Genomic DNA, 25463 nt, shown 5'->3' with positions numbered 1-25463 from the left:
AATTTTTTCTCAATATAATAAAGACCAGTTTGTCGCGGACATTTCACAAGAAGTTTGGGCGAGCGTATTTGAATGCAGTGACTCCGATCAAGCTTTTGAATGCTTCTTTCGTCTCTTTATGTATTATTTTAACCTTCGTTTTCCTCTCATATCTGTAACTCCTAAAAATAAAAGAAATTTACATAAATGGATAACTCCGGAGCTCTATCAAATCCAACAACATGTTGCTGATTTAAAACTATTGTCTGATAAATTTCCCATCCTCAACACTGCTTTTAAAAGATCTCACGTTGAATATCAAAATAAACTCCATTTAGCAAAAAAACGATACTTTGATTTTAAAATACTTAAATCCGTAAATAAAACTAAAGCTACATGGGATGTTATTAACTCGTTAAATGGTCGGACTAAGAGCATAAACAGTATAAGTATTGTCAGGGATGGAGAGACTGTTTCTGATTCGGAGGCAATTGACTTATTTAATACTCACTTCAGTCGCTTTTATAATCGCCCTAGCATTTTAAATTCCAAAGGAAATATCTCCCCTTCCACATCGCTTAGTACTTCAATGTTCCTGGCCCCGCTGGTTGAAGATGACATAGTCTCTGCTATTCGATCACTGAAGCCATCTTCATCCTCTGGAGTGGACGAAATAAATAATGATTTATTAAAATTAGTCAACAAATTAATAGCCAGCCCCCTATGTCACATTATTAATTTATGCTTCCTCTCTGGTGTTTATCCAAGTCGTTTAAAAACCGCAATTGTGAAACCATTGTTAAAAAAAGGTGACCCAAGTGATGTATGTAACTACAGACCAATCAGTCTGCTTTCTAGTTTTTCTAAAGTACTCGAATATTTAATTAATAATCAACTTATCAATTATTTAACAAAAAATAATATCATCAATGATTCTCAACATGACTTTATGAGAGGCAGATCGACTGATACAGCTTTATGTCAATATATTGCAGAAGTGGTTTCGGCAGTTGACAAGCGTCTTTTAACTGTTGGTTTATTTATTGACTTTTCGGCTGCTTTTGATACTGTTGACCACAAGAAATTAATTAGCAATTTGTTTGAATCCTATCTTAGAGATAGAACGCAATTCGGTGAATTACCTCAAGGTCCAGTGTGGTTTGTCTAAGCCCATTTTAACAGGAGTTCCTCAAGGCTCAATTCTCGGCCCGACGCTATTTATTCTTTACAGCAATGACCTGGTTTCGTATCTGAAAGAGGGCGATGATGGCGATTCTACATTTATCACAACATATGCTGATGACACAAATATATTAATTAAATCACGTTGTATAATGTCTTTGAAATTGCAAATAAAGCTCACGCTAGATAAATTAAGCACATGGTGCAGCAACAATAATATCATACTTAACGCTGCCAAAACTACTGTGATTCCGTTTGGCTTAAAAAAATATGATTTAAATGAATTCACGTGCTGTAAGACAACCAAAATGCTTGGGCTTACTGTAAGTTCTGACTTGGGTTGGTTTGCTCACATTGACACTGTCTGCAAGTCACTTAGAAACTGTTGCTATTCTTTAAGCGTTCTTAAGAAGCTATGCAACAAATCAACGTTACTGACTTTGTACCATGCCAACTTTCACTCTCATATTTGGTACAATATATGTACTTGGAGTGGCAGTACTCACGGTCATCGCATACTTGTTCTGCAAAAACGCGCTATTAGAATTATATGCTCTTTACCTTTCAATACGTCGTGCAGACCGGTTTTCAAAGAATTAAGGATATTGACACCTATATACATTCTAGAGATATGTTGCTTAGGGTTTAGAAAGAAATCGTTTTTTTGAAATCCTGAACATGTTTACAACACTCGACAATTTGCATTAAAACAATTTCTAGTAGAAAAAGCGTACTATCACCTAAATGAATACTTAAACATTTGAAACCTTTTAAAATATTTATTGCATGTTCGTCACAATTTTAGAATGTATCTTAATGTGTTTTTTAAATGTGTCGGTTTGTTTTAATATGTTATACATTTTGTAATTTTAGTATTTGTGCTAAGTATATTGTTTGTATGTATTGGGGACATGGTGTTGCCACCTACTATAAGGAAAAGCAACAACGAATAAATAAATGAAATGAAATATAGTAGGTATCAAATAATTAGTGGCACCCAAAAACAGCATAGATCCATTTGAAAAGTCCACATCATCATCGTACAGTTCAAAAGAAAATCTTTGTAAAAGAAAAAGTAACGATTCTGGTGAGTGTTTTCCCAGTACCACTCACCAAAATAGTACTAAAAAAACAAACAGGAAAAGACTGTACATGAAGTTGAAGTACCTACTTGTACATACAGTGGAACCCAAAAACAGCGTAGATTAGATCACATTGAAGTTTGAAGATTAAAAAAATTCAAATAATGATGACAATAATCTCATTCTGAGCCTTAATGTAAATCAATTAGACCTAAACGTCCAAAGCACTATATGACCGACTACATAATTGGTTCCATGAAGTGGATTTGGTACAATAAAGATCTGACTAACTATTAGGGTTGATTCTTTGTTTTTCAGTTATTTGAATAATTTGCCAGTAGGTACAACTCTTTTCAGTAATGAACAGGTGAACAGATGATGAGTGGATGATTTTGGGAAACGGAAGAAAGAATGAATTGCACTGTAGGGGCACTATACTTCAGTTATATTTGTAATAAATATCAAGGATGCAATGTGGTTAACACTACACTACTTAAACCGCTTATTGTTACCCCAGAGATAAATTCCAGGTAGGTATTTTTAATAGGTGACGGACCCCATGAATAAAGAATCGGTAATAATAAGATGACAGATCCATGACTTAAAAATTACATTTATTTCATTGGATAAAATATTTTCTCATCTAAATGTAAAAAACTACACTAAAATTCATCTCAATTAATTATAAAATGGGTTGTATGTGATCCAGTGGGCACGATTTTGCTGCTTCTCAGACGAGTGTGTGGTAAAAATCGACTTGTAAACATCCGAGGCTTGAGGGTCCTTTGCAACACTGTAATCCTTCTTAACCTTCTTCGCTTTTTCTTTCAGAGCTTCAGTACTGCCTTCTCGCTTCACAACGCCTCTAACGGCAGCAGTTGGTGCAATTTGTGGCAGACTCTCAGATTTTATCTACAAAGACAAAATGAAATGGATGCAATTTAATTCATTCAAGTTGTACCTGACTCGTTGACGCACATTCAGTTTTGCTTACCACAGTAGCCGGTTTTGGTGCCAGTTTCTTTTCCCTCTCCTGTTTTTGCTTCTGTTGTCTATTCTCTATATTTTTCTTCATAATCACAAAATCTTCTTCGTTACCGTTTAAGACCACAACATCTTCATTATTGTATTCTTTTTGACACTAGAACAACAAAGAACGGCGTTAAGGTCAACAGTACAACTTGATTACTTACTTTATGACAAACATTTCCAGTAATTTCCTTCAGTGATCGCTCGGAGAACACACATCCACACGACCATAAGCCCACAAATCTATATTTTCCAGTCATTTCCAAGCCAGTAACTGGGCAAATGTATGGAGCGGAGCGGGTATCTACACCACCCTCCTTCTTCTCGTCCTTAGACTTGTACTCTGGATTTGGTGTCAAATTTAAGTTTTTCACATCCTAAAATTACATTACAACTAATTTAATCACAGCGACAACCAGGCAGTCGCTACCTTTAAACTTTTAATGTGCTTAACACCCTGAGGGAGAGTTGCACGGTTCAACAATCCCTCGATTAACCCAATTTTATTATACAAATGGCCAAGCCCGCACATAACTATCGGCGATTGTAAGACTTGTTGCGATAGATAACAACAACGCCATTGGAAAGCTAATTCGAAGTCCTTGTCTTTCTGAAAGGTAAACCAATGAATTGAGTATAAATACGCAGCGTTACATTTACAGCTTCAGGCTTCTTCTTCACTCTAACTAATTCATCACGTCGAGGTATTGTTCCACCATCACAACCCATGGCTAATTAATATAATTGCAAACAACCTGTGAAACAAATATCTTTCTCAAGAAACGATAAGTGGAAAGTTTCTGAATTCTGACAGCTGACAAGAGAAGTAACGCCTGTATTTGAACTACTACAGATCATTCGCGCTACTCACTCTTAAATGTTGGTTCCATGGATCGAACAAGCACTAACAGTAATCATATAATTAGAAATTATGGCTTTGCAATGAAGCACTACGGAGTAATTTTTATTAAATTTTTAATTTGGAAATGTGTTGCATAGCTAACGGGCGATCAAAAATGAGTTGCTGTCGAGTCGCCTTTGAAAATTCCAAAGGTGACTCGTGACTCAAACCTGCAAAACGCTATAGTAGAGTGGACTGAAGAGTATTCTAAACCCTTTCCCAAACTGTTGGAGTGTTTTTCAGTGAATGAATTTCTTTCCAGAGCAATTGAAATTCGAAATGTGTCTAGGCGTTATTTAAGTCCATTAAAGTTTTCTGGTACTTTTCAAAGCTCTCTATGCCAGAATTTAGAGAACTTTGCCAATAACCTCATAAGCTGTGTAACAGTGTATTTTGGTTTGGAAAAGTGGGATAGCAGTGCTATCATAGCACTTTCAAAATTATTTGAAATTCGGGGAACTTGCTCCACAAGTAAGATGGAGTAGATCAAATTGTATGTAGTAGTTCCAATAATTAAATCGGCGGCCTGCGCCTGCGCATATTCATTCCAAGATCGTACTTTGTCCATTTTATACGCCGTCCATTTTGCAGGTGTTTTTATGGAAGTCTTTGACACTTCCTTAAAAATCTGTTAAATACAACTTTCGTTGTGATCCTTAAATGTAAAAAAAGTCGCAAACAATAACATTAAAATGGCTAGATACGGCCAACGTCCGGAAAATGCGCTAAAACGAGCTACCGGTGAGTACTAGATATTCGGCATATGTTATCCACGTTGGAATTTTGAGGTTGTATAACGTATTCCATCTTTTATCAGAATTTATCGAAGTCGGAAAGCCTGCGCGGGCTTTAGATACTTTACAAGAGGTATTTCGTAACAAAAAATGGCCTTACAACAATTGGTCGGAGTCGGTGCTGGAACCGATTATGTTCAAATATCTAGATTTGTGCGTAGAACTGAAAAAATCGCACATCGCCAAGGAGGGGTTGTTTCAGTACCGTAATATGTTTCAGTCGGTGAACGTAGGTTCATTAGAGAATGTCATTCGTGGTTACCTACGTATGGCAGAGGAAAAAACTGAAAATGCAAGGGAGCAGTCGGCCCAGGCCGTCATCGACATAGATGATTTGGATAATCTTGCAACTCCTGAAAGCATTTTGCTAAGGTAACTAAATTGCCTAAGTAGCTTTTGTGTTAACATTCAGCTATAGTGCAGTTTCTGGTGAGGATGCCCAAGACCGTTCAGACCGTACCATCTTAACACCATGGGTCAAGTTTTTATGGGAGTCTTATTGCCAATGTCTCGAGCTGCTCCGTACAAATGCTCACGTTGAAACTTTGTATCACGATATTGCGCGGATGGCATTTCAGTTTTGTTTGAAGTATAATCGTAAAACAGAATTTCGTAAGCTCTGTGATAAGTTGAGGAAACACTTGGAAGATATTTGCAAATTGCCTACTCAAGTTGTAAATGTTTCCATTACTAAACCCGAAACTCAACAGTTAAACTTAGAGACGAGACTTTTCCAGCTGGACTCTGCTATTCAAATGGAATTGTGGCAGGTATGTTTCTTTTATTAAAATTGGACCAATTCGCAATTTGAGATGCTTTAGGAAGCGTACAAAGCCATCGAAGATATTCACGGTTTGATGAACATGTCTAAAAAATTACCTGTGCCGAAAACGATGGCGAATTACTACCAAAAGCTCGCTATGGTCTTCTGGAAGGCGGGGAACTACCTTTTCCATGCGGCTGCGCTTTTTAAACTTTTCCAATTGTCGAAAGAAATGAAGAAGAACATCACACAAGAGGAATTGCAAAAGTCTGCTAAATCGTTTTCTAAGGGTCTTGTATTTTAACTTTGCTGTTTTTTTTTAGAATGGCATGTCGTGTTTTACTAGCAACTCTATCAATCCCCCTGCCATCTGCCCATCCGGAATTCGATAGGTTTATCGAGACTGATAAGTCACCGCTGGAGAAAGCACAGCGGTTGGCCGTCTTGTTGGGGTTATTGCAGCCACCTACTCGCAATAGCCTTCTAAAGGATATTGTAAGTTGAACACATCTGTGTTTGGTAAAATACCATTTTATGACAAAATGAGTTCCAGTTGCATTTTCAAAATTTCCTTGTAAATTTCTTTAGTCTGACTGTTAATTTCCATGGAAACAAATTTATTTTCATACAAGGTTATCAAATATGTTTAACTGAAATGTGGAATGTGTTTCTTCTCTGAGGTGGTACCTATAGGTCTGGGCAAAAATCTGATATTCAATTTACAATATTTGATTATTTCTATAATCAAGGTAGGTAGTAATTTTGGAACATGAACATTTTTCCCAAATTTCATCCAGAATAGTTACATCGGAAATTCTCTGAATACACCAGAACTTATAAAGCTGTGATTAATTGTCTTTTGTCCACATTATACAGGTTAATAAAAAGTCTGGAAACAGTCGATTATTATGTTCCATTTTGAACGGGACAATCCCGTTTTCGTGATATATGTCCCATTGTCCCGGACAAACACAAATGTGTCTTGTTTCTACAAAACATATCGTTTCTGTAAAAAAACGCGGTGTAGCGATCATGTGTACAAGTTGAAATTTTGGAGTTTAAAAATCCACCATGTGAAATCTGATATAATCGTTGAATATTTGAAGGAAATGTTAACATTAAGTGACTTAAAGTCAAAACTTATAAGACAACACGTAGGTTACTGTAATTTTTGTGGCAAAAATAGAAAAAGTGTCAACAACATCTTTGCAAAATTCAGGGGGTCCCTGGAATGAAAACTTATGCTGAATCAAAGAATTTGTTTTGCGCATTTTATTTATTTGTTAAGATATTTAAATGAGATTTTGTATGTTGATCTTGAGTTAAAGTAAAACTAATTCTGATTCAAAAATTGGTTTTACAAGTTATGCTGATCTGGTGGAACAGAATCAACCCCTTAAGGTGTGTTGCAAAAATGATGGATGCGTGAAGATCACGTGGATCGTTCGGTATTCTGTTGTGTCAGATTTTTGTCTTATCACATGTCAACACATGAGCGAGAAAAAAATGGTAACAATTTGAAATACTTGGAAATCGGTTCACAAACGGTAGTCCGTCTCACCTTGATGTTACAGTACAGAGAACATAGGGAATGCAATCCTTATGTAAGTTTTAGCGCGACGATGTCGATTTAAATTTGAATGCTAGGTAATTGTCATGATTTCCAATGTGATATGTCATTTTAATGCGTTTGCCCACTGTTAATTAACAATTTAGTTCAAATTCTGGAAGTTGATGCACTACAATCATGTGTCCATGGAAATAAAGAGGATTATTATTATTATTTTCGGACTCGCATACTAATTAAAAAAAATTTAGTGTGTACCATGGACTATACTGTACCTATTCATTTTAAGAAGGTAGCAGTAGAAAGCATAGAGAAGCTTTGACCTTCACTGTGATTGGTTAAAACACGAGTCAGTATTACAATGAAACATAAAACGACTGGTAAATTTTGTAAGGTGGTAGTTTTATGTTGCCAACTAAACTGCCGATGTGTCAATAGTTGTTATTGTCAAAGATTTATTTCTGTTCGCAGTGCTGAATATTTCTACTTTACAATAATTTGGTGCCGTTTTATATTTTTCCTGTGTGTGTTTATCTTCAAACACAGCGCCATCTACTACCTTCTTATAATGAATGCAGTATAGTGAGATCCGCCGACACGTCGGAATTTCCGTACTCGCTGCTAGGGTCCAGGTATGCTAAACGCTGTCGGCAGAGTTCACGAAGATCCTGGCCAAGGTAGTCTTCGTCATTGTATAATAATCTTTAACCTTAAATATTATTGTTGAGATGCCCAAACCTTCTGTAACATGTTTCACCCAATATGCCTGTGCAAACTTTAACGCTTTAAATTTTTTGCATCTACTGCATATGCATATTATTACTGAACGTGTTTATACTGCTACTCAATAGAAGGCGCTTTTAAGGATACCTAAATAGTAATTGTGTTACCTATAAAATGCATAAGGTTAGCAATCTGTTGTTTGTGTATGTCTGTGGTTTTACTAACCTGACCGTTCATAAAAACCACATTAAAAATAGCTTTTGTTGCGCTAACACTTGTACTGTGGTTTTTTGGACAGTTCAACTTGTAATGTCCTTTCTGTTTAGACTGGTAACACACGTCGTTTTTTGCACCGTCTACTTACAGTTTTGCCCTTTTTCTTTGAGATTTTTTTATTCTAATTTTTACCTTCTACACGCGCGCTTCCATTATAACAATTTCCTTGCATGACTGACCTTTGATTTTTGATTTATAAAAACAAAGGAGCTTGAATATTTTATTTTATTTTGCCTTTATTTTTGAGTGGGCGGGGTTTCAATCAAGGCTTGCTCTACCAACCCAACCCACTATACATTTACAAATATCCCTGCCTGAACCAGGGACCCTTATAGTCTGGAAGCCAGACGAAAAAGCTGGAAGTAAGGTACGGTGAAAATTTTTTTGCGGTTTTAGGTCACTAAGTAGGTCTATTTTAAGAATCCGATTGATGCCACTCTGTCACCCTTGAGCATTTTGAGAAATTCAAGATGGCGCTCAAAAATGTCTACAAAAATTAAATTTTTTAAAAATATGGGCATGTAGCACAGCGATTTTAGGGTTTTTAAGCTTTCTGAATTTAAATTTTTAGTTAAAAATATTTTTGGTGGCGTTTTGGAGGAGTGGGGGGTGTTTTTAAGGGGTTGGTTTTTATATTTTTTCAATATTAACGTGTCGTACATCGATTTATATGTTTTTATGGATAAGAATCCCGAATTCCATATCAAAATGGAGGTACAGCAAGTTATGCAATGTTAAAAAAGTAGAACGACGCCGACAGACGGCCCGAAAAGAACATAAAACGCGCGGTGCGCCGCGTCCGCGCTGCACTACGACTACATTTTAATAAAAAGATAATAATTATAACAAGTGCGATACGTCTTTTTATAGATTTTTTGGGGTGGAGATTACAATTTTGATGTCAAAATATGATTATTGAATAAATCCTAGAAAAATATGTTCTTCATATATAAAAGTTAATTAACTTAATTAATTAAGTAATGCCATTACGTTCCCATGCAGTTTATAATAACGTATGATCTATATGCTCTATTGGCATAACGAGTGGGACAATAAAATTCAATGGTAAAACGTGCAGGCATACACAACAGAAGTTGCAAAATTGTTAAACAAATTTTCGTGTATTGATACAGTATGCCCCTTTGTTTTTCACTTCATATAGATGTATTTAGGTAGTATATATAATTCCCAGTTACAACTGTAATTTACAAAATAATTTCCTATGTGTCCTATCCAGAGCTTCGTAGCATACTGAAGAAAATGACGGCATATTATATGAAGAATGATTCATTCATAGTTGTGTTATTAACATTAGAATATCCACACCTCAATATACTCCAAGAGGCATACTGTAAGAAATCACGTCCGAAAATCTGTCATTATCCCCCGGTCTATTAGTTTAGTAGTCATTTTCACAGTTACAATATTAACTTTTTTTCAGTATGTGTTTTTTCAGAAACATTGATATAGCAGAAGTTTTGAAATACGAACTATCTTCGGCGCCTCCTTCAATGTTTAATGATGATGGATCGATGAAGGAGGCATCAACAAAATCGGTTCATATGAATTCACTGGCTGTTTCCCAGTCTAAGAGACTAAATACTAGACCGCCTTTAACAATAATTGATGGATGTGCAATGGTTTGGGTAATACACTGGCCAGTTCGAGGAACGGTTTCTGATTACCTAAAACTCTTTGTTGATAAACTTGTTGCTTATTTACAAGAAGCAGATGTGATTTTAATTTTGGTAAATACTACGATTACAGTATTAAATCATCCACTAGAACCAGTTGAGGAAAACATTCTGCTAGACGTTATGTTCTAACAGAACAAACGATACTTCCCTCTCAACCAGTAATTTTGACTTCTACCAAAAATAAAAAACAATTAATGGGGTTATTTAGGTAGGGGTATATTGGACTAGATAGTATACTTTTTTACAAATGGGATATGTGGGATGGGGATATTTAAGTAAGGGTATTGGAGTAAATGGTAAACTTTTTAACTCTAAATTTTGACGCTATCTTGTATATCTTTCTAGGATTTATGCAAAAATCATATTTTGACATCAAAATTGTAATCTCCACCCCAAAACCTATAAAAAGACGTATCGCACTTATCTTTTTATCAAAATGATGTCGTTGTGCAGCGCAGGCGCGCGTTTTATATTATTTTCGTGCCGTCTGTCGTCGTCGTTCTACTTTTTTAACATTGCATAACTTGTAGCTCCATTTTGATATGGAATTCGGGAACCTTATCCATAAAAACATATAAATCGATGTACGACACGTTAATATTGAAAAAATATAAAAACCAACCCCTCAAAAACACTCCCCAAACATATTTTTAACTAAAAATTTAAATTCAGAAGGTTTAAAAACCCTAAAATCGATGTGCTACATGCCCATATTTTTTAAAACTTTAATTTTTGTATTTTTTTGGCCGCCATCTTGAATTTCTCAAAATGCTCAAGGGTGTCACGGTGGCATCAAACGGATTTTCAAAGTAGACATCCTTACGAACTAAAAACCGTCAAAAAAAACCTTCACCGTACCTCACTTCCAGATTAAGCTAAAAATCCCAGTTTGGCATCCAGACTATTAGCACCACAGTCCAGCTTTAACTGAACTGCGCCACACGGGACGGTCTGTGTATAACGTAACATTTGGAAGCTGGTACAATGAGCATTTATTTAACGAAAATTAAGTAAGTAGAGATCTCTACAGATCTTACTTAATTATTTCCTTCTGGTGACATTTTAAATTTTGATTATGCAACTGAGAAAAATAAACCATACTTCGCTGTATGTATCACAATTTAATAAACATTCTTTTAAACAGGTAAGGGTGAACGTTATAAACTTAGCCATACCACAGCTACAAGATCTGTACAACTGGTTAGAAGTGGACTTTCATCCATTACTTCTTTGCACACGTGTTCAATCCGTCATTGTGGCACTACGAACCGAAGAAAATCTATCCTTACAACAATATATTCCCGCCCTTCAAGACGTTACCCTTGTTCGATTAGTGCGCCAAATAGCTCAAGTATACCAAACAATCGAATTTAAGAGACTAATTCAATTAGCGAAATTTACAACTAGTTTTCATTTGGAACGCCTTTTAGTTGATTGTGTTAGACATAACGACATGCAAATTCGCATCGATCACGGGAAGCAGTGTGTACATTTCGGAATTGATCTTAGTGAAAGTCAGCGCGAGGATAAACCCGAAGGTCCCACTCTGCAATCGATGCCGAGCGAGCAGGTCCGGAATCAGCTTGTAAATATGTCGACTGTACTGCATCAAGCCATTAATATTATTAACCCTCATAAGAAGAAGGTAGTACCACCCACCGCACCCACAACGAATATCCATTAATAAATGCTTGTAGATTCAACGTGATAAGCAACGTTCGCTTATGGTAACGAACTATCACGAAACAAAAATACATGAGCATCAACGTATTTTGCAACGTCACAAAATAATTGAAGACCGCAAGGAATATATTGAACGTTTGAATACTGTTCGTGAGGAAGAGGAGCAGAGAAGGTTGATGAACGTGCTGTTTAAGTAAACTTAATAATTTTTTATGTAGAATTGAAGAGTTGCAGCGGCAGCAACAATTAGCTGAACAAAAACGTCTCGAGCACGAACGAGAGGAGCGTGAACGTAAGCGGGCCTTAAACGAGATACAACAAATTAAAGATCGCCAAAGAGAAGAGAAAATGCAGCAGATTTCGCAAACTAGTCATGGCCAGAAGATTCTCAAGAAACTGGATGAGGATGTAAGTCTGATTAATTCTTGATTATCGAATAATCGAAAATCACTTTCATACAGGATATAAAAAAAATGGATGCCGATCAAATCGCTGCCAGAGAACATGAGGAACTGCAAAAGGAGCGCAAGGAATTGCAAGCCAAGTTAAAATCCCAAGAGAAGAAAGTGGACTACTACGAACGAGCCAAGCGCCTGGAAGAAATCCCACTGTTGCAGGCATTTTTAAAAGACCGTCAGTTACAGGATCAAACGTTCTGGGAACAGCAGGAGAAGGAGCGTATAGCCGCCGCCATTAAAGAACGCGAAATGGCCGTTTCAAATCGCCAGCGTTTGGAAAGAATGAAATCTGACAAAGATCAATTCCTCGAGAAGTTAATGAAAGAACGAAATATCGTCTATGAAGTAAGTTATTGTCATTTTCTTCATTTTTAGTATTCGTCGTTTCTTTAGGACAAGCTGAAGGAGTTTGAGAAGCATTTGGACGAGGAGCGCAAAAAGCGTTTAGCCCAACGCAAGAAAATGCGCAAAGAGGATCGTCACCAGAAATGGGTGAAACAAAAGCAGGAGGAGGAAGAACGAAGGCGGGAGGAAGAACTGCAACGCCAGGAGGACGAGCGGTTGAAATTAGAGGAAGCCGCCCGGAAAGAGAGAGAAATGCAAGAAAAAGCGGAAAGGGAAGAGAAGGAGAAGAGAGATCGCGAGCGAGCGGAAATGCTGGAGAGATCCTCCGCAAAACAGCGGCAGAAGGAAGAGGAAGTGGAACGTAAATTGCAACAGCAGCTCGAACAAGATTCGATACGCGACAAAGCGCCTAAAGATAGCAGTTCGTGGAGAAGTAAAGGCGATTCGTGGGCGACCGACACGCCGCGGCGCGGTGAAGGTGCCGACGTTTGGAGAAAAGGAGCTGCAGATAAAGGGGAGGAGCCCAAAAAAGTTGAAGCCTGGAAACCACGTAAGTTTGTTTTTATTCTTCTGATAAATTAAGAGAGGCAAGTCGATCGGTATTGAATCTAGATGGGACTGCTGTAGATTTTCCGCAATTTTCTTAGAAATTTAGGTATGTTACATCAAATTTAAACGCCCTTTGTTAAGTTCAATCAAAGAGCATATTCTTTCAAGATGTATGTGTCATCCAATTATCATTACAGCTCAATTGCGCGGAGAAAGAGACTCACAAGACACGCGATCCCCCGATGCGGGTAAGACGTCTTGGAGATCAAGGGAGCAGTACGCAAAAGATGAAAAAGATCACGGTAGTTATAACGATCGGAATTACGACAGGGATCGCGATCGTTTCGGACGAGATGATAGAGATCGCCGCGACGATCGTAATAGGGATGATCGTGACCGTCGAGGCGGTAGGGAAGATCGCGGACGTCTCGATCGCGATGATAGGGATCGCCGGACGGATAGAGACGATCGTGACCGCAGAATGGATAGGGACGATCGCCGCATAGGTAGAGATGATCGCGATCGTCGCGTTGACCGAGATGATCGCGACCGTCGAATGGATAGAGACGATCGCGATCGCCGGATGGATAGAGATGATCGACGCATGGATGATCGTGATCGTCGCATGGATAGGGATGATCGTGATCGTCGAACGGATAGGGATGATCGTGATCGTCGAGTGGAACGAGACGATCGTGATAGACGCGACATGAGAGATCGCAGAGATGATAGGGACCGCCGTGACGATCGTGATCGCCGCGACGACAGGGATCGAAGAGATGATAGGGACCGTCCCGATCGACGCATGGATGATCGCGATCGCCGCGATGGAAAGGATATGGCGTGGCGTGGAGCTTCCAGAGGTAAAGATAGCGGCAGCGGCGGCGGTAGCAGTTGGAGAAAGGTGGAAGACGCCCCTAGAAGAAACCCAGATGAACGCCGACCTGCTCCTGCTAAAGTCGATAAGTGTAAGTATACAAAATTATTTAATTTTTGCACGTATTTTTGTGACATATTTTAATTTGGGTATTCTGTAATAGCATCCGAACAAACACAGTCCGATCGAGAAGAGGGTTGGTCGCAAGTACGAAATAAGCGTTAAGTGACAATACCAGCTGCCAATCTGCAACCATGTTTTACATTTTTTTTAAATAGAATATAATTAGTGCTTTTTTTATTATTTGCAGGTTTTTATGGAAAATGGTATAAATAATTGCTAAGAAATGGCGTGCAGTAACATTGGTTTATTTGTAGTTTTGAGTTTTTTTTATGTTATACTAATTCTTATGTATGATACAACTAATAAACCTTCATTATATAAGGAGTATAATTATTTCACAAACAGTATTTACGCTGATCCTTATCCCTGTTTGACGATCGTTTGTTTTGATTGTTTTGAACCATCTGCGTTCCCCTTCCTTGAGGTTAACCTTGGTAAGCATGGGTTCTGTGATGTCTGTTAGAATAGAAATGTAGTAGTCGGCCAAGTGATTTCAATTGAAAAATATTGGACGGTGTCAGGTTGTTTTTATTTAAATAATAGTATTAAAACCTGAGGTTATGGGCTCCCCATGTAGCAAAATAGGATACATTTTGGCAAACGTTTCCATCAAATTGTTTCTGTTCCCGTCACACTTTTGTCTTTTGCACTGCCACAACTAAATATAAAACGTTATTACCTATACTAAATGTATTATGGACAATAAATAATAGGATAAAAGGAAAATATATTACTATATTTTTAGAATAAAATTTTTTTTAAGAAGAATATTTTAAACGTTTTTCTATTACTCAATTGATTGGCAGAATTTTTCATCTTTATCTGGTTTTTCTGCGACTACCTAGTTGTTTCTCAATTATAAAATTTTGTTTTATGTAAAAGTCAAATTGTGTTAAATGGCTGACAAACTTGATAGTCTATAAATAGAGTAAAATGGCAAAGGGCTGTTGTTTCGAAGATAAAGCGCCTAGTTTCAAATAGAAAACCTTCGGAAGTGAAAATTTGATTTTGATAAACGATAACTACAAGAGATGGAAATGAAGTATCGGAGCAGGTGGTGACAGTTAGATTTGAAAGGAAATTATTAGAGCAGAATTGGAGATAGAAACCTCATAAAGAAACCAAACTAATGATGGTTGGGTTATTTAATCTGCATAGCAGATACACATATTTTTCTTGTAATCCATACATTACCATTTCTTAAATAAAAGTGGTTTAAGACCATAACTAAAAACCTTTAAATATTTTATTGAGTACCGTTGGTCTTCTCCCTTTCAAAATTGTGAACATTTTTTTCTCAATATTCAAAATCAGCGTAACTGGTTAACAAAATGCAAGACAGAAAATAGTTTTATTACATTTACTGTATTTATAAGATGTATTTAAATTATTCAGGTGGAAAATATGCTCTTGGTTTCCGTGCAGTAAATTCAAACTCTTCACGAGTGTGATAAGGTTCATATGGGTCCTCGACGTAGTACTTCGGCTTTCTCCAGTAATTAGTAACCATTTTATCCAAAAGCGTGCACTGTGTCGAATTACAAAGTACGTGCTGCCTAACCCTCACCTGCCGTGGATAACTTTTGCTCCACATTCTTCTGTGTCGACCGGCGATCGTGCGCACCCAACCGCCCCAATTTAATCTGTAAAATCGCATTAGGACGGTTTTCACAGTTTTTCGTTTTCCTTTCTTTATCGAGAACTTCGTCACGCTGCGTGAATTAATACTGTTACTTATATCGACTAGCGTAGAATTTTGCAGAAGTGTCGACGGTTGGCCCGAAAAACCAGTAGAATATTGTTTGTAAGAGGATTGCGCCAATGGTACATACTTTAATAGGGAGTTGGATGATCTATTTGCAAATAAATTTGTTAATTTTGTAGGTTGAAATGCTAAAAATAAGCGATTTATGTTTAACATTATTTTATGTTGAGGTTATGCAACTTGTTGATAAGTCAGGTTAGGTTAGGGTTAAGATGGAAGTGTCTCTACGGAGTACTATAGGGTGGGTCAAAAAAAATATTTTCGTCTACTATGTAAAAGTTAATTGCAAGAAAAATAGCACAAGTTCGAAACTATAAAATTGCAGAATGTCTTTACAGCAAGAAGTTGCACGTGCAATTTTGACAATACACGTATCAATTTTTCGTGCAATCTTTTGGGGGAATGAATTGCAATAAATATTGCATCATCTAATACGGCCTAGAAATATTTAATATTTCACATTTTTCTGAGCGCTACTATTGAAATAAATTGTATGAAGCGTTCCATATGATATGAACTTATTATATTGGAAGATATAAGTATAGTGTAGGTAGAACAAACACTCTGGGAAACAAATTCAATTTCTATTTTTTTATTGAAACTTTCAAATGGTAGGGCCTAAATCGTTTAGTAACCTAATATGGCAGCAGCTCCCTGATGGCTATGAGAAACTTCCGAAAATCTAGAAAAATAGTTTCCTTCATCTTAAGATATCATACATTCTTGTGTGATATAAACAAAATCTAGTATTTTATTGATCTATCACTATCATGTCTTTCAGGCAATCAAAACATCAAGGTATTCATCCAACGACTTACTTCAAGCAAAGTAAAATAATATAATAAGGAATGAGGGTTACAGACATATAACGTACGCTTGTTGGGGTCCAACTAGGTTTTACAATATGGCCGACTTTGACAATTAATTGACATTAAAGTGAAACATGGTTAGCTGTAAATCGTGTTATATAGCGAGCCAAATGCTACAGAAGAAACGAAAATTAATTGAACGATGAGTCTTTGAAAAAATTAGTTGTTTAAAAAAGTAGGTAAGTTTATTTGTAAACAACAGAAAAATATTTAAAACAAAAGTTATTATGCCGTGTTTTTGAAAGGCATACCTTCATCGCCTAGCAACATCCGCCATATTGAGAAGCTTAACTAAATCCTAGCCAATAATACACAAGCCCCTTCCTTATTAGTTCTCATAATTACCATTATCAGTTTGCCGGTATATGAATCTTATGTGGAAAATTAAACTTGTCGATTTGTTGGGGGTTTCCCATTTGTTAAAGAATAGTAATACGATTTCTTTTAAATTCTAAATCTGTTAACGTTCAGCAGGTAATTTGTAACCTGCAGTGTGTAAAGCAGAAACGATGTTGCTTCCTGTGGTTGCTTCAGACACTCCGTGCGTACCGGTAGACACGCTGCCTGCGAGGTCAAATTTAATACAACTTTGAGGGACATTTCTGTAAAAAAAACTTTACGGAATCGTTGTAAATTCGTTTTGGATGTTACCTAACAATATTCAGTTACATTAGACTACAAAATTGATCATAAATTAGCTTATAAATCAGGAGTAAATTTAAAAATGACTGCTATGCTTATGTAATATCAGTAAAGCCAACTTAAGAAAATATACACCAAAAACCTAACCTCCTAAAATTTAGGGTGAAAAATTGGAAGATCGGTATGGCAAATTGGGACGATCAGGGGCACAAATGAATATTTTCAGCGTATCATTAAGACCCTTCACATATTCAAGAAAACTTTAGAATTCATCTCGAAATCTCCGTGGTATAAAATTGTATAGAAATACCCATTAATCAATCATAATTATTTTACTTTCTGCAACTAGATCCTAGGTCCAGAAGTAATTTGGATTTCATTCTTGCAACATTAAAACTGGATATCATAAGCCATGTACCGAATTTTTGTAACTAAAATTTCAGCAAATTCCCTTAGAAAAGTAAGTACAAGTGCCTTCAATTCCCAAAATTTTAGAGTATTAATACTTATGACATGACCTGTTATGTCATCTTCATAACAAAAATCTGTCACCTGCTCTTGGATTTTAGCATATTTAATAGTGATCGAGCGTATTTTCAGAAAGCTAATTTACATTACCCTCAAAGTCTTCGACAGCATCGGTTTGCCAGTGACAAAACGAACGTATGTCCTCCGCCGAAGAAGAAACACAATTCAGGAGCATTTTACACTGTTGGATTCTTCACATTAATCGGAGGAGGTACAATAGCCTACGCGAAATATGACCCAAACTTTCGACAATGGTTAGGCGCAAATGTACCATTAACGGACGGATTTATTAAATTTCTATTTCAAGAGGAACGAACGTATTTGGAAAGCTTCACGGATGCTTTAGATTCCATTAAGGGGTCAGTGTTGGGCGTTTTTGTGGGCGCGAAGAAGACCAAAGTTTCATCGGATATACCAGTGACTCCCAAGGATTATCATCGTAAGTTGAGTTTTAACGAAATTGATAGTGATCACGTCAGTTTTAGCTCCTAGTCCCGCCTTTTCTAAGCTAGCGGATTCGAAGAAAGAGGAAGCGCCATATAACGAAATACGAGTTGAAAAAGTCGACAAAGAGAAAACCGAAGTCACAATTGGTAAATGAATTGAATTAATTTTTTTATGCATTTTTGAGTTCTTTCATTTGGAGCTGTTACATGTGTCGAAGTTTTACATTTAGGAGTTGTGTGTTGCCGCACATTGTTCTGAATGTTTTGCTTTTTCACAGGTGGTGATAAAAAACCGGCAGAAAATTTATATCCGAGTCATCCGAAGAAGATTTTGGAACTCGAGACGAAAATTGGAGGTCTGGCTTCGGAAGCCGTTCAGGCTTACAACAAAGCAGTTACAGCGTTACGGAATTACAGTAAAAATGTGGAAGTAGTAATAGAGAATTCCGTCGAACGTTTAGATCCCGAAATATGGAATTCGTTGAGACAAAAGACGAAAGCAAAGGAGCAGACGACGCGCGAAGCGGAGCAATTGTATAAGGAAACCCAACAGCACATCAAACAGTTAGAGTCCATCTTGCAACAGCCCGATTTTCAAGCACCTGACGTGACCAAGAAACAGGCCCAGATAAATATTACAAGGGTGCAGGAGGATATTAGGAAAGCCAAGGACGAATTGGACGAGTTGAGCAGGAATTTAAGTCTTACGGATAAATATTGGAGCAAAGTGGAGGAGGCTCGAAATCACTTCATAGAAGAAATCGAAACTTTATTCCCCGGTGTAAACATTCACGATAGGAAATTAACTTTGCAAGGCGGCGAGTTGGATCTATTTATCTTGCACGCGTTCTCCAATGTTTTGTTTTATCAAAAAGAACTGTGCAAGTTGCAAGTATTGGAGCAGCAAAAAATTAGGGTTGCTTTGGAAAATGCGCGCAAAGGAAATGCGGAATTGCTAACTGATGCACAAATTGATCTACTCATCGATAAAGAGCGAAAAAATTTAGCGTTAGAGTTTCAAAAAAAGGTAAGGTTGTGGTTGTGGTGAATCGCCTAAAAAAAGACATCAATTTCAGTGTTTGGCGCTACGCGCGGAATCTGAAAAGGAACTACGTCATCAATTGAAGGTGCAATCGGAGGCATTTGCGGACCATCTACACGATGCTTTGGAGTCGAAGGAAAATGAGTTGGGGCGCAATTTCGCCAGAGATCTCGACGAAAAAGTCATGGCCGAAAAGTGCAAATTTAAATTGCAGTTGTCAGCTTTGGCTGGTCGAGTAAGGGGAATGGACCAAGTTTTCAAAGGTTACTTTTATCCACATTTTGCTTTGAACATTTCACTTTCCATCACATGAACTAGTAAAATTCCAATTTCTCAAAGAAGAGAGTTCTAGGGAATACCAAAACGATATCGGCGAATTATTTTGTAGTCATTTTGGTATTCTGTGGTCTTTGCTCAAGTACTAGATAATACCTAGGAATAACCATTTAGTAGAAACTCCCTTTCATGATCATACTTATTTGTTTTATGCTGCCAAATGTTAGCAGAAGATGGAAGTACAGAAGGTACGGTTTGTGTCTGTGGAAATCTCAAGCATAAAACAGATAGGAAGCGCGGATTATCTCAATAAGTTAAGTTCTTTATTGTAGCTCGAATGGAATCTGACACAATTAAAAAACAGTCGCAATTATTGTGGAGCGCCTGCCAGAGTCTGTTTCGTGCACTGAAAGCGGGTTGCCCGGGTGTGCCTTGGACAGAACAGCTGAGGCCTTTGGAGTCCGAAATAACGGCGGTGAAAAATGCGGCAGGTACAGTGGGAATTTTACAAACTTTCCATTTATTTCGCGCGCGTTTACAGCTGAGACTGACGAACTTGTCAAAACTGTGTTGTCTGGAATTCCGGCGAAAGCTAAAGAGAGGGGTGTTTTCCCTGAGGATGCGCTAAGGGAGCGTTTTCTTAAAGTCGAAACTGTAGCGCGGCAACTCGCCCTGGTACCTGAGGGAGGTGCAAGATTGCCGTTGCATATTTTATCATTTATACATGCGATGTTGTTGGTTAAAGCTGCCAGTCCAATACCGCAAGCTGAACTTGAAGATTCGGAGGTAGACTTCCGTGGTCTTAGTACCAATGACATTTTACAGAGGGCCAGGTAATCTCATTATTGGTGTCGTTTTGTGTTAGGAGTAAATTTGCAGATATTGGATTGATCGAGGCGATTTCGCACAAACGTTGCGATATATGAATTTACTAGATGGTGCTTCAAGAATCGTTGCTAGTCAGTGGATTGATGAAACCAGACTTCTTTTAGAAACTCAACAAGCAGCGAATGTGCTACTGGCTCACGCGTCAGCGAGTGGTCTCATGCACCTTTAGCTAATCTATTCCTAACCAAGTGTGTAACGAACACTACTTTTAGTTATACTGTACAGTACTACTTGGTTTTGAATATATTCATAATAATGTTAATAAAAATAGAGAACACTTTTTGTTATTTTTGTTTTGTTGGTGTTTTTATTTTCTACTGATCATCCTCACTGATTAACCATGTACTCCCTTATATCACAGATTTAAATATCTGTGCTTATATATTATCACAGATTTACTGTGATATTATCTACAGTGATATTCATGTAGAAAGTAGACAGGGATTTCCTATGTCTACTTTTAAATGATAAAAGTCTTCTGAAGGACGCCTAACTTTATGCAACCAAAATAACTAAGTACAACAAATGATCTTAATTAATTTGAATATTATCGCTTTGACTTCCCTATTCTAATTTCGGTTCGTATGCGATGTATTCATCTAAAGAAAGAGTTGATATTTCCGAATGGTATAGTGCCAATAACAGTTAAAGGAGCTAGAAATTTATTTTCTGTGAAGCTAAAGCAAGTATTCAAAGTTATTTTGGTTGCATAAAATTAGGCGTCTTTCAGGATTATTATAATGTGGCCGAATAGAGAATTAAAAGACCTTTCAAATGATATATCACAAACCCTTACCTCTTATTTAAAAATGTAGGGGTTTCCACTCTCACTCTAATTAAGGGTATTAAATTTAGGGATGAAATTGTTACACATTATGATGTAATTTTAAAATATAAAATCCACGTTTGTGGCAGTGGGGATTGTAGGGAACGTTGTGCTGACTGTAATATTATTGTAACTAAAGTAAAGATGATATACGATCACGAAGTAAGGCAATTACAGTATAGTATACATTGAAATTCATCTATAAATAAAATTTTATTGAATGTATTCATGTAGAAGTAGACATAGGGATTTGCTATAGGAACTTCCTATGTCTACTTTTACATGATAAAAAGTCTCCTGAAAGACGCCTAATTTTATGCAACCAAAGTAACTGCCTACAACAAATGAGGATCTGCCAGTCATGAATTAATTTGAATATTACTTGTATTACTTATCGCTTTGACATCCCTATTCTAATTTCGTGTGCGATGCATTTAATTAAAGAAAAAGTTGATATTTCGAATTGGTATAGTGCCGATAACAGTTAAATGAGCTTAAGAGATTTATTTTCTGTGAAGCTATAGCAACAATATTCAAATTAATAATTAATATGACAGCCAGATCTTTATTTGTTTCAAGAAGTTATTTTGGTTGCATAAAATTAGGCGTCTTTCAGGAGACTTATCATGTAAAAGTAGACATAGGAAATTCCTATAGGAAATCCCTATGTCTACTTCTACATGAATATCACTATATAAGTAGTAGCATTGATGTGTGAAAACATGGTACCCATGTCCTTATACGGATATAAGAAACGTATTTTTCAGCTACGTAGACTATCGGGTCAAAAAGTTACAGCCTAAAAACAGATCTCGAGGATGGTTTGGTATTCAGTCGTTGTATAGGAATTTTTAAACCTAAAAAAACTGTATGAGTTCAAAAAGGGCATGTTGGCGGGTTACATTTCCGCTAGGTATGGTCAAAGACTATATCCTCCTTTGCTATGTTGGAAATGGCAAAAATACAAGAATATATACTCAGTGACATGGAAATTGCAACACCAAGAAGGAGTTGGAATGTTTTGACCAAACTTGGCAGAAACGTTTAACTACTAAAAGGTAACAATTGATTAAAATTTAAAAGAAAAAGGATGAAATATAAACATATTTTTATTAATAATAATAGTAATCCCTCCCTATTGGTTACGCACTCCCTCACGCTTTGTAGCATCGATTTTAGCAGACGGCCGATTTCCTCTTGAGGTATTGTGTCCCAAGCAACTGTGAGTAACCTCTAATTCATTGTGTAGAGCTTGCAGCGTCTGCGGAGGATGCGGTAAGTTCATCAGCCTTCTCTTCATAATGTCCCAAACTTGCTTGATAGGCGATATACTGGGAGATCTGGGTGGCTATGGCAAGAAATTGACATTATCATGTGTAAATAAGTCCATAGAACGTCTTTCAATGTGGGGAGGGGCATTATCCTGCTGGAAAAGTGGGTCTTCCAACTGCTGAAGAGATGGAAGAATATCGGGTTCTATCACGTCATCCACATATCGCTGGGGGGGTCATATTACCTCGAATGAATAACAAACGAGCCCTACTCCCATAAGTTATAGTACTCCATACCATAGTCCCCACAGCTTAGTGCACATGCCTCATGACAGAAAATTCAACATTGCGACGTTCCTCACGTCTTCGGCTGCCCTTCATACGGCCATCATGCATACCCAAACAAAATCCGGATTCATCACTGAACACCACACAATGCTACTCTAGGTTCCAGTGCAGTCGCAACCTACACCACTCCAAACGCTGGTGGCGGTGTTGAGCTGATAATGGTAACAAAAGATGTGGCCGATAGGATTGCAAGTCGTAAGCTCTGATTCTGCGGTAAACCGTTCGAAGTGTTACAGGACGACCTTCGTTAGCTAACAATTGATCGGCAATTGACCTGGTACTAGAGAATCGGTTTCTTGTTGCCATAAGTCAAAGATGGCGATCCCGCACTTCAATTGTTCTTTTTCGCCCCCTACCCTTTCCTGCCCCCTGCCTTTCCTCTCTACGACGATCCTGCCCCCTCCCAAATCCATGCCCGATTGCAACGAATCATGGTGGATTGACTTCGGTTAAGGTGACTTGCAATTTTTGTGAACGAAAAACCACCTCCGCCCAAACCAACAATACGACACCTATCAACTTCTCTTAATTCGCGGTAATTTCCACTTTGGCGTATCTAGGCATGATCACAGCCTCAAAAGAAACGATTAAAAGCGAAAACAATAAGAAGTGAACAAAATCTCGCAAAACGTACACGATATAAGAATAGGTACTAGAAAAAAATGAAAGAACTGTCAAATAAGCCATTACCACTTGATCCATATGAATGGAATTTTAATCAATTGTTACCTTTTAGTAGTTAAACGTTTCTGCCAAGTTTGGTCAAAAAATTCCAACTCCTTCTTGGTGTTGTAATTTCCATGTCACTGAGTATATTTCGACTCTTTTTCGAATGCTCCCTAAAACTTCACCCAACTTTGAGGGACGTAAAATTCCTCCACCGAGTAATCTTTTTTTTAATCCTTTTCTATCTGCAAACGAGTGAGTCGATATCGTCAATTTTTTGCTCACTTCATCGTACCCTCACACAGTTAACCAGCACTCGATTTCGGCAATCCCTGAAAGCGCCGTCATTCCCCGCAGGTCAAGTAAAAAAGAGTCGGATCGGACCACAAATGACCGAGTCAGAGCGAAAATGTCAAGGGGAGAAAGACCAACCCCTAAGCGAACTTTTCACTCGTATCGCCGTAAACTTTATAGATTCGGGCCCGAAAAAGCATAGACAAATAGTTCGTAAAATAATAGTAGGTAATCTTGGATTAAGTTTTGTTAATTTCTGTAAGTTTTTACAAAGGATTTGTGTTGTGCTATTTTATTTTTTTTATTTTATAATGTTATTTCAAAATTCTTAGTTCACTGGCAGTTTTTGATTAATTTTACTAGTTTACATAACATCAGCTTCGTTTTTTCACTTCTTAATTATTCACTTTTCGTTTATGGGTTTTGATAATAATAACTAAATCGTAGAGAAAAGTCATATGTCAATTTTAGTTGTAATCAGAAATTCGGAGATTATTTATTTATTTATTTATTTATTTGTTTAGCCAGTACCATACAGAATACAAGTATTCGAATTACATGGCACTGGGATGCTGTACTTAAAACTAAAAATACATAGTAATTACGATCTTATATGACTAATTAATTCATTCAAAGAGCCGTGAAATATATCGATGTCTCTCTCACGGCACTTCTTATTTAAAGCCAACAGGCTCCTCGATAGTGGCGATGACGGAGTGTTCACTAAAAAGATGATATCGTTTTTCCTTAATTTAACATGTGGCACTTTGAGTTTAATTTCCTGAAGCAATTCTGGGGCATTTAGGTGATTATTCAGTATCTTGTACACAAACAGGTCACTTCGCGTCGGATTTGTAAACTTGATATTTTAATACCGTGCACACTATTTAAAAATTTTAGTTGGTTGGAGTAAGAGATTAAATGTGGAAAATTTTGAGTCGACCTAAAATACACTATTCGCACTAATTTTTTTTGAACTTTCTCTATCATGTCTGCGTGCTTATAAGTTTGGGGTGTCCAAATACATGCCGCATAATCGAGTTTGGATCTTAAACTGCCTTGCTATAGCGATTTCAACTTTGTAGATGCAAATTCAGACTTAAGAACCCCAACTCAAAGTCTGAATTCAGAGTTTAAACGACGTCTCCTGAAAAATCTATTTTTACCAAATTTTAAGGAACATGGGGAAGTTTTAGCTTAAGGTTAAAAATTGAATGTTCTTTGTGAAGGGGGTATTGTTTCAACTATGGTGGGGTAAAATTGAATTTCGCTAGGGTTACGCTGCTTTATGTATAATAATAATAAATGTATAGGATAACGTCGATGTATTGGGTACTAGACAGTATACAGGGTGTCGTTGATCTAAACGAACCAGATTAATTCGTGGTTAAAAATGACCGATTTAATTAATTATCACCATTTTGTGGGTGCTTTGATAGATTAAAACAATGAGAGAGGATTAAAAGGGAGAAGAGATTCTTTAACGCATTCGGTTTTGGGCTGCAGAAGAGCTCGGGTTCCAACTACGAGAGAGTCACGTAAAGTGGTTCGGAATTTAAGTTTTTTTTCGACCA

At 37.1% G+C, this 25463-nt stretch overlaps 3 protein-coding genes across 4 annotated transcripts; 2 read left to right on the top strand and 1 right to left on the bottom strand.

The window, feature by feature from the left end:
* Nucleotides 1-2838: 2838 nt before the first annotated feature.
* LOC116176026 (replication termination factor 2) lies at nucleotides 2839-4101 on the bottom strand. Its single transcript, XM_031494455.1, has 5 exons — nucleotides 3933-4101; nucleotides 3703-3882; nucleotides 3437-3649; nucleotides 3205-3384; nucleotides 2839-3155 (listed from the first exon to the last, which is right to left on the bottom strand). The coding sequence occupies exons 1-5, from the start codon at nucleotides 3999-4001 to the stop codon at nucleotides 2922-2924; spliced, it is 876 nt and encodes a 291-aa protein (XP_031350315.1). The 5' UTR covers nucleotides 4002-4101; the 3' UTR covers nucleotides 2839-2921.
* A 635-nt stretch (nucleotides 4102-4736) lies between these two features.
* Nucleotides 4737-14343, top strand: LOC116175690 (eukaryotic translation initiation factor 3 subunit A). Its single transcript, XM_031493931.1, has 12 exons — nucleotides 4737-4914; nucleotides 4991-5339; nucleotides 5386-5737; nucleotides 5789-5997; nucleotides 6054-6225; nucleotides 11138-11638; nucleotides 11691-11848; nucleotides 11895-12084; nucleotides 12138-12479; nucleotides 12528-13029; nucleotides 13226-13996; nucleotides 14069-14343. Exons 1-12 carry the CDS (start codon nucleotides 4866-4868, stop codon nucleotides 14128-14130), a joined length of 3657 nt encoding a protein of 1218 aa, XP_031349791.1. The 5' UTR covers nucleotides 4737-4865; the 3' UTR covers nucleotides 14131-14343.
* A 3083-nt stretch (nucleotides 14344-17426) lies between these two features.
* Nucleotides 17427-20771, top strand: LOC116176318 (MICOS complex subunit Mic60). Of its 2 annotated transcripts, none has more exons than XM_031494816.1 (9): nucleotides 17427-17592; nucleotides 17654-17764; nucleotides 17905-18271; nucleotides 18318-18425; nucleotides 18557-19305; nucleotides 19355-19583; nucleotides 19929-20087; nucleotides 20138-20429; nucleotides 20476-20771. In XM_031494816.1, the coding sequence occupies exons 2-9, from the start codon at nucleotides 17717-17719 to the stop codon at nucleotides 20651-20653; spliced, it is 2130 nt and encodes a 709-aa protein (XP_031350676.1). In that variant the 5' UTR covers nucleotides 17427-17592; nucleotides 17654-17716; the 3' UTR covers nucleotides 20654-20771. The 2 variants fall into 2 exon arrangements, with proteins under 2 accessions (XP_031350676.1, XP_031350677.1); XM_031494817.1 differs by having other exon boundaries at nucleotides 17427-17602.
* The last annotated feature ends 4692 nt before the right edge of the window (nucleotides 20772-25463 follow it).

Source organism: Photinus pyralis, unplaced genomic scaffold, assembly GCF_008802855.1.
Source record: "Photinus pyralis isolate 1611_PpyrPB1 unplaced genomic scaffold, Ppyr1.3 Ppyr1.4_LG7, whole genome shotgun sequence".
Lineage (NCBI taxonomy): Eukaryota > Metazoa > Arthropoda > Insecta > Coleoptera > Lampyridae > Photinus > Photinus pyralis.
Note: the sequence above shows the minus strand (reverse complement) of the source record. Positions and strands in the feature narration are given on the sequence as shown.